This window comes from Vigna radiata, chromosome 1, assembly GCF_000741045.1.
Source record: "Vigna radiata var. radiata cultivar VC1973A chromosome 1, Vradiata_ver6, whole genome shotgun sequence".
Classification (NCBI taxonomy): domain Eukaryota; kingdom Viridiplantae; phylum Streptophyta; class Magnoliopsida; order Fabales; family Fabaceae; genus Vigna; species Vigna radiata.
In genome coordinates, this window is record NC_028351.1 from 55,498 (window position 1) to 68,436 (window position 12,939).

General features: G+C 34.1%; 1 protein-coding gene across 1 annotated transcript; it reads left to right on the forward strand.

The window, feature by feature from the left end:
- Positions 1–73: 73 nt before the first annotated feature.
- On the forward strand, positions 74–10,966 carry LOC106769254 (protease Do-like 10, mitochondrial). The gene is made up of 8 exons (XM_014654794.2): positions 74–495; positions 2,325–2,570; positions 4,382–4,577; positions 6,904–7,163; positions 7,539–7,666; positions 9,178–9,381; positions 10,006–10,056; positions 10,533–10,966. Exons 1-8 carry the CDS (start codon positions 99–101, stop codon positions 10,737–10,739), a joined length of 1,689 nt encoding a protein of 562 aa, XP_014510280.1. The 5' UTR covers positions 74–98; the 3' UTR covers positions 10,740–10,966.
- The last annotated feature ends 1,973 nt before the right edge of the window (positions 10,967–12,939 follow it).

The following is a 12,939-nucleotide window of genomic DNA, read 5'->3' on the forward strand; positions in this document are numbered from 1 at the left end:
TCTCCCATACCCTATATATAAAGTGGCGCCCTAATTTATGACGTAGGAATCACCATACCCAGTAGGAGTATACGGTTGCTTGATTTGTGAATGTGGTGATGGCTTCACTAGTTCGTATGGCTCGCAACCTTTTCTCCTCTTCCTTTTACTCCCATCTCTTGAAAGACCGTGCTGTCGCTCAACCAGCGACCAAGACCATACAGAATGCTGTTTCACAGCCATTGTCAGTTGTCAGGAACAATATCACACAACAAATTAAGAGCAAACTTAGAAGTGAAAAACAATTATTTTTCACATCTTCCGCGTCTTTGTTCAAAAGTTACAATTTCAGGAACCGGCGATTGCCAGTTACGAAAGCACGTGAGGCTTACGCGACGCAGAATACGGCGGTCGAACTTGCATTGAATTCTGTAGTAAAAGTTTTCACTGTTTCGTGCAGTCCCAACTACTTACTTCCTTGGCAGAACAAGTCCCAGCGCGAAACAATGGGCTCTGGTCAGTTTATTTTACTTACAGTCTTACGTACTGGATTGTCTGCATCAATAAGCTTCATCTATTAAGTTTGATATTCATTTATGTATATCATTGTAAGTTTGAAAAGTCTTGAATGATTGTTTACAATATCTTCAAATAATGTTTGTTCAAATGATTGAGAATAAAGATGCACATTTTTCTTCCGCAAATATTTGAGAATAAATTTGCATATTAACTCGGTTTCTTCTACAAGCAATAGCCTATTTGTAGTGCTTAAGGAAATAGTTACAAGGCATATTTGGTCAAGCTTCTCCATGGGCTAATTTTATAAAAGAAAAATATGATAAAAATTTGAAATTAGCTTCTCCATATGCTAAGATTAGCTTATGCATGAGCTAATTTGTAAAAGTTATCGCATGTAACTTGTTCGATTTTTTTAACTACTGTATGAGCTAATTTTAGTTTATCGAGAAGTTAATTTCGTATTTTCTTATTTGTTTTCCTAAAAGGGTTTGTGAAGAAGTTTGCCCAAACAGTCCCATAATTGTTTCAAGAAACTTCTATTTCATCAATGGAGACTTTGATTTGGAGCTTGAATCTCGAAAAAGGCAACATTAAATGTTTTTCCTGTTCTTCTGTAAAATAGAGCAGAAATGTGCTTTGTCTCAAGCTTTATGCACTTTAGTTGTGCTAGGTGAACGTTACCATTCCCATGACTGGTGCAAGCTATGAAAATGTGAAAATGCATAATGTACTTGCACTTCTTCTGTTATGCAAATTCGGTATCTTCATTTTTAAACTGTTGAAAACATGATTTGAGTAGTGTTCTCCAAGCATTTTTTTTTTCTCTGTAGTAGCTGCGTGCCCTTTGAGCAATTTTTCTTTCCAATAATTGTTATCCTCTCCAGCAGCTGCCGCACCCACCAAGCAATTTTGCTCTTTGACAGCTTATAACTCTTCCAAACCTTTTATTGCTCAACAGCAGCAGTTGCCCCCACCAATCACTTTTGCTCCACAGCAGGTGTTGCACCCTGCAACAGTTTTGCTCTCTGGTAAACACCGTGGTCTTAGGGCATTTATGATCTTCAACAACTTTGCATCCTCCGACCACTTTTGCTTTTCTTCCGCCTCTGTGTTCTCAAAGCAATTTTTCCCTTTGACTGCGCTGTACTCTCTGAACATTTTTTCTCTTTGGCATGCGCCACACCTTACGAATACTTTTTCTCTTATGAAACTGCTGTGTTGTCTGAACTGTTTTTGCTTTCTGGTAGCCACTGCACCAAATGAGTATTCTTGCTCTTCTATTTATTGCCATGCTCTTTGAACTTTTCTCATTCTCCTGCAGCCACTATGTCCTTCAACCTCCTGCAACCAGAGTTGCCCTTTTCCAACAATTACTTTGTTGCTTGAATCATGGCCCATCATTACCTTGTGTGACCAGCTCCTTGGCATGTCATCTTCGCATACTTGCATCAAATCAATGCATGAAGCTGTCATCACTAGCTTTCTCAGCACCAACAACTAATTGATTGGCATGTCACTTAGTCTCTCAAGGGCTCTCATGGTGATGCATTTGTAACAAACTTGACTCATGATACATATGCTCTAACATGAATTGGTTCTGTATGGATTTGATGTATATATGACTGGACTAAACTAAGATTGATTAAAATAAAAAAGAAATATATTGATAATATTCGACTAAATGGATAAACTGAGAAAAGTGAATATATTTGAGGACTAAAATGGTAGTTGTTTGTGAATTTGTTGAAGTATTTATGCTCTTCGCTTGGCTTGTTTACTTTTGTGCCTTTTCCTTTCTCTAAAAGATCTTTATGATGGTGATGCAGGGTTTGTAATTTTGGGTAGAAAGATTCTTACAAATGCTCATGTGGTAGCTGATCACACTTTTGTACTTGTAAGGAAGCACGGCTGTCCCACCAAATATAGAGCAGAAGTCAAAGCTGTTGGTCATGAATGTGACTTAGCTATATTGACTATTGAGAGTGAGGAGTTTTGGGATGGTATGAATCCCTTGGAGCTTGGAGATGTCCCATTTCTACAAGAAGCTGTTGCTGTTGTGGGATATCCTCAAGGTAGCAATAGTGTATGGATTAACTTGTGTTACATATTTTGTGTTCTATTCTTGTTTTTGAGGTAGATTTATATATTACTAAGAACGAAAGTAGAATCTACCACAAAAGAAAGAAAGGCTGTCATCATGAATAATAATAATAATAGAATATAATATTAAAAAACTGCAGGAAATGTCAAATTCAGCCTTATTTTGTTACATCCATTATTTCCTAATCTATGCCTTGATTTTATGATAGGCTATTTATTGCTTCCTGATTTCTTTTCCTGAATGTGGCAGATTTAGTTTCCTCTTTGGGACCAATTCTGTCTATAAATAAGTGGCTGCATCACTCAAAATGTTTGGAGAAATAAAATACTTCCTTCCCTTTTCTAATAGGATCTTTGCAAATTTTACATTGGCAGCCAAAGGGCGGCTGTTAGGCATGTAAATAATGAGGAATAGTGGAATACGTATTATAGAAGGAATGATAGGATATGGAAGGTTTATTGTAGAATGAAAAATAAAAGGAAGTGGTTAATAAAAGAACGGAAAAATAAGTGGATGGAGTGCTGTCAGTTGGGAGTTGGTCTATATAATTAGACCAATCAGTCCCTTAGAGGAGAGGATGATAATTTTGTAGTTTGAGCTTTAGCTCTTTGTGAAGGGAAACCCTTGGAGGAGAGAGTGCTCTCCTGTGTTGTGCTCTTTTCTGTCTATTCAATAAAGAATATCACTCTTCTTTCTGTTTTCAATTTTGGGTTCCTGTCAGTGGCCCATCTCCTTTTCTAGGGCTTAGGACCAACTATGAGACCATAGGAAAAGTTATATGGACAAATTGCACACTGGCAGGAAAACCATATCTTCGTTATTCTGGAAAAAAATTCTAAAATAAATTATGAGAAACTCCGTTTATGTCTGTAGCATGTGACACTGTCCCCAAGAACCTTAAATATGTTATTCCATCAGAAGGCAGTTTTGTTACAATGCAAGAAAGAACTAAGTATGCATGTAATTTAAAATACATTTAAGAAGAAAAAACTCTGGCCAACAAATCTACTATGTGCATTGCTATTGGTCCTATTAAGCGTCGGTTTTAGATTTCCAGAGGGATTTATGCCAGTTTGCCAAGATGAAACCCCTAGTGACTAGGGGAATGCTTAGAGTCCAAAAAATGATTCATAAGAAAATGTAACTAAGGACGAAGAAAATCAAGGTTCAGATTGCTCTATTTGGTTTGCTTCAAAGCACAGATGAATTGAAAATATAGTGAAAGAGTTAGCAAACCTAATTCACCTGCTTCTTCATCATTCGGGTTCCTAAGTTGTAATTCTTAAGAAATATTTGTAGAACTAAAATAGAAAGAAATGTTTAAATTGAAAATGATTCAAATTAAAGACCCAATAGACATTAGGTAAAGCCTCTAAGGGTGGAATATCCCTCACTGGAACACTTTCCAAAACTTGATGTATGAAAATTAATGGTCTAAAAGAAGGTTTTCCTTGAGAAGCAAACTTCCAACTAGGACTTAGTTGAGTTGCAATGATTGTAGTGTTACAGAGAACCTTGAGGATTATTTCCAGTCAATGTTTCCCTCTTTTTTTCTTGATTCTTTTTAAGGAACGGGGAGGTTCTTTGAGGCCCATTTCTACTTCTCTTTCTCTTTGAAAACACTTCTCTATCAAATAGAACAACAAAAAGCTTTTAGGAAAGTGACATTACAGTGAGGTTATGTTGGGCATACGTGGCATGGGAATCTGTGAACAGTGAGCACTTGTAGCAGAGGTGACCAAACATTTGAGTTAAATAATTAGTGTAGGTGTTTGCTTGCAGGTGGTGACAACATTTCAGTCACCAAAGGAGTTGTTTCAAGGGTTGAACCGACACAGTATGTTCATGGTGCATCACAGCTGATGGCAATACAGATTGATGCAGCCATAAATCCTGGGAACAGTGGTGGCCCTGCCATTATGGGCAATAAGGTTGCCGGAGTAGCATTTCAAAATCTTTCAGGTGCCGAGAACATAGGGTAAGTGGGACTTCTTAGCCTTTATTTTTCTTGAGTTCAAAGCTTAAGATTCATTAATGTCTCTTTTTTCCAGTAGTTTTTATTTCATGCATACCAGTATAATTCACGAATAAGTTTATTAATAAAAAGAAAAATGAAGGCTGTTCTCTGAAACAAACGATATACTGCATTCATAAAAAGGTTCATTTGGCTAACAGAATCACAAGAATTATTTCTTGCTCATGAAAGAACTTGTGTAAATATTCATGTTAATGATCACCCACGTACAAAATGAGTGGAAAAAGCATGCAAAAAGGCAGGGAAAATTCATGCCAATGATCATGACTAATGGTTGGGAAAAAATTATTCAAATGGGTTGGATAAATATTCAAACAGGCAGGAAAAATGGGTGGGAAAGAAAGTTACGCAAAAGGACTGAAAAATAATTGTTACACACACATGCACACACATATATGTAGGTAGATAGATAAATAGATAGGTAGGTAGATAAATGGATAGGTAGAGGAGAGAGAGAGTAGACGGTATTGTTAAAAAAGAAATGAATATATTGGTGGAAGAAAATTCACTGTGGAATGATATTTTGGGTTAAAACTGGTTCTTTTATCAAACTATTTTGGGTTTGCTAGATTACCTTTTTGTTTCCACCAGAATTTGTTATTCTATATAAATAGTATTCAATTGTAAAAAATTAGAGAAGGGGGAAAACTCCAGCTAAAGGTGGGGATACAAAATCAGGACACAACCGCAATTATAGTATTGATAGATTAAGCTCAGTTTTGCAACCTTGAGAGCAGCCTTCCACCGAAGGTCATGATTTGTTATTTTGTTATTTCCTACTTTGTAGCTAAATTGTTCTTTACGGTATTGTTAAGGGTGTCGAAAAATCAGGTATAGTTTTATGGTCTAGGATTCCGTGAGGGAAAGTAAACGCAGAGACCAAATAATCTAAGTCAAGAACAGTTAACATAATAAGTGGTTTTCTTGGAAAATTAGCTCATCATGAGACACAAAGCTGAATAAATGATGGGTCAAGTTGGGTAAGGAGTGGAGTGGTGGTTCTTTAAAAAGTATAGAGATAGGAAGAACTAATGGCTATGCTAAGAATTAGGTTAAACTAGGATAAAAACTAGAAATATCAAAATGAAGGGGAAGGAGGAGGAACATTTTCTGAAGCCATGGATCTCTGCTTTTGATACCATTTTGAATCAAAAACTGATTCCAACTTGAAATAGAGGTATGGAAAAAATGCTTAAGAGTGTTTTTCATCTCTCACCCTATTCATTTATAGGAGTTCCTGGCATCAAAGATACACAAAAAAGTAATGATAAATTCTACACATATTGGTCACATAGGTAATAAATACTATGCATAAGTTAACCTATTCTAGGAAGTTGACCCATCCAATTAAGTTATTCTGGCAGGGAGCAAGTTGTGTGATCCAGGGGGTGAAAATCCTGAAGATTGTGGGTTATTCATCATAAAAGACTGAATATCTGTATGAACGAGGGAAGGTGATATGTTCTCAATGGAAGGTTCCATTGGTTGGATGGTGTGAGAGGTTGAAAAGTTAGGATGTATATTGAAGCTATAGAATATGAGTGAACCACCTGGCAAAATTATTTGAAGTTAGTGGGTGTGGGTTGAAGAAGGTTGTCCCAATAGGGTAATGGTTGTATTGTTGTCCCAATAGGGTAATGGTTTTATACATATCTATAAAGCTCTTCTCTAAATTTAAAGCTCATATGTTGAAACTTGTAGCAAGACATCTTCCAAGTGCAAATAGAGCATCAAGGTCTGAGAATTTGTTTTAGTATAAGATATAAGTATCCCTAAAATTTAAAATCCAATTGGTTTAAAAGGGAGAATCAGGGAGGAGTTATCATGAGCAACCTTACATCTTGTAATAGAAGCAGGGAAAATGTGTTACGTGATGCCATTGACTGCACTGCATATCATCATCACGAAGTTACTAGATCATCTGTACAACCATGCAAACTATCATCAAGAAGTTATTAGATCATGTGCAGAACAATGCAAACTATCATCACGAAGTTACTAGATCATGGGTACAAAACCATGCAAACTATCATGAAGCATTACATATTCTGCTCTTCTTGATCAAACATAAATTTTGCACACTAGATTACTTCCTTTCATATTGGATGTTACAGTTACATTATACAGTTCCTGTAATAAAGCATTTTGTGTAGAAGAACATGGAAAATATATTGGATGTTGTGAAGAATTATATATTATATATTGTGCTTTTCTGATCAAACATAATTTTTGTACACTAGATTACTTCCTTTTGTATTGGATGTTGCAGTTACATTATTCCTGTTCCTGTAATAAAGCATTTTATATCTGGTGTAGAAGAAAATGGAAAATATATTGGATTTTGTTCTCTGGGTTTGTCATGCCAGACTACTGAAAATGTGCACCTCAGAAACCATTTTAGCATGAGACCTGATATGACTGGGGTGATTGTAAGCAAAATTAATCCACTTTCAGATGCATACAAGATTTTGAAGAAAGATGATATTATACTTTCATTTGATGGTGTTCTTTTAGCAAATGATGGGACAGGTGTGTTCTTTCTTTTCTGTTCCCTGGATTTTCATTATACATTTTTTTACTGTATAGATAATCATCAAGAAGTCTTAGCCAAATGTGGCTCAGATGTATGTGATATGGAAAGAATAAACATGGCAGCAACTATCTAAGTTATTCCATTTATTTGAGTTCCTCTTCTGCTTTAATATTGCATGTCTGCATTGCTAGCATCAACCTGATAGAACACAAGGCTTAGGTGCAATGGCAAGGTATGAGACTTGGGAGTCCTCCCACGCTGAAAATTGTCAGAGCATACTCTTTATATTTTGATATTGAGGTGTATCCAATAGGTTGCAACAACTGTCATAGTTAAAGTTGTAACTAACTCAACCTCTATGTATGCTGCAGTTCCTTTTCGAAACAGAGAACGGATAACATTTGATCACTTGGTGTCTATGAAGAAACCTAATGAAAAAGCAATAGTTAGAGTTCTGAGGGATGGCCAAGAGCATGAGCTTAGCATTATTCTCCAACCCGTATGTTATTGTGTATTTCTTATGTTTAGTAAGTGAATGATTGTTCTCAACTAGCTAAGAAACAGGATTGTGTTTATGGCCTGTTTCTGGTGTTTTGGTAATCGCTAATTTCAGAGAGTTGCATTATTTTTTTCAATGCATGCACATGGGGCAGTGTTGCTGCATTATTGATTTGTGAGTAGTGATGTTTTTTCTTTCTTCTATTTTATAGGATACTCTGTCTTATTTGAGGGTGTACTTTCCACTCTGGAGTGAGAACAAGCTGAAATGATTTCTGTACTTCTTGATTGTTAGAGGAGTTTAACTCTGGTTTCATGTAATCAAGAACCTATGAACAAACACTCGAAAACACACAAAGAACAATTCCTCTGAATTGTACAGCCTCTTTTTATTGCAAAGAATCAAAAAGAATGATGCTTACAAGGTAACCCGAGAGCTTAACCTCTCTCCAAAGAACTACAAGAGTTCCCGCAAAACAATAATACTCCAAAAACTTCCTCTCCCAAAGCACCCCAACCCCTTTTATACAGACTTCTTCCTAACTACTTCCTAACTACCAGTAGAGGCCTAACAGTTACAGTAGTTTTTTACTCAGTTTTCTTGTACAGTGTAATATAGGGTTCTTTAACTTTGACAGGTGTAAACTCTAACTAACTTTCAGTTAGTTAGACCTATGTATATAATCACAGTGTATAGAACAAATTCAGTTGAGTTTTCAATATTCATTCAGATAAAAGTTTCTATCAAGGTTTCCTTAATTATATCTGTTGATATGTAATGTTTCTTTATTATTATTATTTATGTATGAGAACCCAACTATTAGGTTAGGGTTTAAGCAAGTGCCTTGACCTTTTGTATTCTGCTCCTTTGTACTCTATAAATACAGTAGTAAATTGTAACAGTGTAATAAGAAAATGCACTGTTTTACTTAATTCAAGTTTTTCAAGTATCACTGGTTGAGTTTTTAAATTTTAGCTTAATTGAGTCGGTGTATAAGGATTCAGCTGCAAGGTATGGGTCTTGAAGTATGGGATTCTATTGTGACCTTTGTAAGGCTTTGGATTCTCCAAGTACAATAGTTAGCTTTTATGATGTGGTTATCCCACTATTATTATCAAAATGCTAAAGAGATGGCACTCTGTTTTATATAGAGTGACGACTACTCATTTATATTCACGATTTTTGCAACTTAAACTTATAGAATCTTGAATTTAATTTCCAGCTATAGTACTCACTGTAGTTTTACTGTTTTGTTGTATTCATAATTGATTAAGGTCCCTTCCACTTCTTCCATTAAAAGGGATTACAACCATTAATTTTGTTTTAACGTTTGATCATTTTTAACAAATGAAGGATGGAGAGTTTTATTTGAACTGAGATTGTTAACTGTACAATGCTGCAGTTAGTTGATGTTTGCCATTCCTGAGTTAATTGCTTTTCCTACTAGTTACATTTTTGTTTTACCTGTTGGTTTAAGAGTTTTGTTAAATATATTACCATCAACATTTCAGATCCAACCGCTGGTTCCAGTTCATCAGTTTGATAAACTTCCAAGTTATTACATTTTCGCTGGTCTGGTTTTTGTTCCACTCACTCAGCCATACCTTCATGAGTACGGGGAAGATTGGTATAATACTTCACCTCGTCGTTTGTGTGAGCGGGCACTAAGGGAATTGCCCAAGAAAGCAAATCAACAACTCGTTATCCTCTCTCAGGTAAACATCTTTTATACTCCGATGAAAATCTTATAAAGTTAATTTTTGCCATTTCTGTGTCTGTTATGCGTAATAACAGACTTGCAACTGGTGACAGCCAAGAGAGGGCATAGGTCCTCCATGCATTATGTCTTTCTTGACAGGCTTTTTGTGCTGTCTTCCTTTGCTTTTTTGATAGCACTTCTTTTACTGAGATTATAACGGTGTCTGTCTTTCTAAAGCTTATTGACATGATTAACACCACATTAATTTTACTTCTTCTGCTAGAGTAAAGAAGGATTGGCATATGAGGCTTCTTCTTAGGCAGCAACATAGTTGTTTGTGCCACTTAATGATATTTATAATGCACTCAAATGGACAGAAAAAACTTTTATTTCCTAATGATTTTACCATTTCAAATTAATTTTCAAAATTCAACTTGAATCGAAACATTTTGGGCAAAGGAGTGAAGACGTAGATGTAGAAAATAATTTGCCTGATCAACAATAAAATTCTTATAATTTGCCAAAGTTTTATGACTATTAAGTTACTATATGGTGCAGTTTCCTTGTGAATTGGTTTTAGCAAATGAATCAAGATGTTTGGTTCAAAGTTGTTCTACTAATAATATCTTGTTTGTTTTAGGTCTTGATGGATGATATCAATGCTGGATATGAGCGTCTTGCAGAATTACAGGTGTCAACTTGTCTATGGTTAAGTCGTTTACTCGTTTAGTAAATCATATAATGGTCAAACTCACATCATAGTTTCTACTCACTGTTAGAATACGGAGTTTGAGATTTAACTAAATCTCAAAAGCTAGCTTGTTCTCCAATTATGACACTATTGATGCAATGGCCACCCATAACGAATTTTTACTACAGTATGCTTTAGAACAGGACAACAGGACAAGCCTTTAGTCTATCCACAAGACCTTAATGACCAAATTTCACATAAAAATCGAGCACAACCTACAATAGACTTGCCTGGTGGGAGGGGAACAAGGTCTCAATTTCTTTAGATAAATTTGCCATTTCACTTCTAGAATAAGGACAATAATGAATTACAAATTGTTTACATATTTTGGTCATTGTTTCAAGTTAATACTGTTTCCTTAAAATGAATGATATATTAATTCCTGTTTGCTTTTATTTTTAAATTTTAATACCCAGGTTTTGAAGGTTAATGGAACAGAAATTGACAATCTAAAACACTTGCGCCAACTTGTTCAAAGCTGTAATGCAGAATTCTTACGAATTGATTTGGACGATGAACGAGTCATTGTCTTGAACTATGAAATGGCAAAACGTGCCACTTCGAGCATTTTGAAGCGTCACAGAATACCTTCGTCAGTATCCATTGATCTTGACACAGAATAATTACAATTCCGATGACGTGCTCATTTTTAAATTATTGTGACTTCTACCTGATATTTACTGGGTTGTGATTAGTAGTTAAAATTTATTGAAACATTTGTAATAGTTGGTTAAATAGAACGTCAAATATATTAAATTTTTATTGATAAGAGCGTTCCTAAAATTTCTATTAAAAAGGACAGAATGACAATACAAACGGCTATGAAACCCTTATGATGAACATGAATAGGAAAGTGAAGATTTCTTTCAGTTAAGGAAACGTCTCTTTCAATATATTAAAAAAGTCACACCAATTAACATTTGAGGAAAAAAAAAATCTTATATACATATATATTTTCCTTTAAATGTCATTAAAAACAAAGTTTCGAAAAAAAGTTTTAAAAGTGGTGATATCTAAAATGTGGCAATTAACCTAAAAATGTTATTTTAAGAAAAACATATTGGAATAAAGGATATATTTATTGCTCAATGACTTGATTAAAATATATAAACTGAAACATTGCGATCTCATAAAGACCTGTAAAATATAGTAATTTCAAAGTCAATTATTTAATTATAAAATGATTAATTGTTATTTTATTAAAGAAAATATTATATTTGGAGATATCTGAGTTTATTGACTCATGTGATAAATTAACAAATATTTATAATATACATGAATTTGTAATTAATTATATTTATAACAAACTTATTCAATTCAATTTATATGCACGAGTTTAAAGAAAAAAGTTAAATATTATAGTTATAATATTCTATGTTACTTACAATACTATGTTAGTTACAATACTGCAACATAGGATATTGTAACTAACAATATCTTTATAATATCTAGTCAAATACTGATTTTAAGTTTGTTTAATTTGATTATAATATTTGTAAATTTTGTTTAATTGAGTCATTTTTATTAATCACGTTAAAATACTTAACTGCAAACTTTATAGAGTGCACATTTTATGTTACGTGGCAATGGTGTATCTGACATGAAAAATAACTTTAATTTATTTGTACCCGGCAAAAACAACCCGACTCCGACATAGGCACCCTAGCAGAGGTATCCGGCAGAGTCCGACAGAGGCATTCCAGTAGATATAATATAATAGGATACAAAATATAAAGAACTACAAAGAATAAAATTTAACAAAATTTAAGACTAAAACAGTATTTAAGCTTAATATCCAACAAAGTTAAATGTATATATTGATCAAAATTTGTTAGAAGAGGAATTTAGATTCAAGAACCTAAGTGCTGGGACTAGAAAATATTTCGAACTCTGTGCTATAGTGTCAAAAGAAATTAAAATTCTAATGATGAAAGTTGCCAAAGCTAAATTGAAGAAAAGAGTATTGAATATAATAAATGGATTACCAAAAAAAATGAGTGGGGGAAGACAAATAGCACTCAAGACGGGATGTTTGCTTCTAATGGAAACGAAAGTTGGCGGTGGTGGAGGAGTTCAAGTAACTTTAAATCAAATGAACAAAAGAAGCTATAAAAAAAAAAAAAAAGTTGATTCTCAAGATGCATAATCTTAGGATATGCCACAGAGTATCTGCCTCTTATCTTTGATTGGTGGGTTTATATATAATGATGTGAATTATGCAAAAGAAAAAAAAAAAAAATGCTACTTCAATATGTAAAGAAAAGGTCAAATTTTCAAACTGTCTTTAAGTGTAGCTATGAACCTATTTCAAAAATGATCGATTAGAGGTAGAATAATAAGGTTCATAGGTCTTCCTTCATATTCTATGAATCTGATTTTGAAATGATGATCACAAGGTGAAATATAATTTTGAAATGATGATCCAAGGTGAAATCTAATATAGAAATGATTATCCAAGGTGAAATAGAATTTGTATACATGTATGAGAAAATTGGACAACGATATTGCAAAAAAAGAAACAATTAATATGCAATTTATTGAGTTTTATTATGCTAGAAGACTTTCTTCTATGAAGGTCATAGATTGTACAAAAGCTATATTTCCTACAAAATGGTGGGAAACGTGCGGGGATGAATGTCTTCTATGAAGTTTATTATTCTTGTTTTGAGCTTGACTTGTTCCTTTTCTGGGTGTGAACATAATTATGGCCAGTTTGAAATGGCAAATAAAATTTATGACATTGGTTGTAGTTTTTAATTTTCTCTATTTTGTTTAGGTAATCATAAAATTTCAATGTTTGTAGCATTATCTAATTCTAGGTTT

Bases quoted from the DNA above. Each gene is read 5' to 3' on its own strand.
- LOC106769254 (XM_014654794.2), top strand. From the start codon at position 99: ATGGCTTCACTAGTTCGTATGGCTCGCAACCTTTTCTCCTCTTCCTTT. The intron at 496-2,324 runs GTCAGTTTATTT...ATGGTGATGCAG, and splicing joins GCGCGAAACAATGGGCTCTG to GGTTTGTAATTTTGGGTAGA. The intron at 7,164-7,538 runs GTGTGTTCTTTC...TGTATGCTGCAG, and splicing joins TTTAGCAAATGATGGGACAG to TTCCTTTTCGAAACAGAGAA.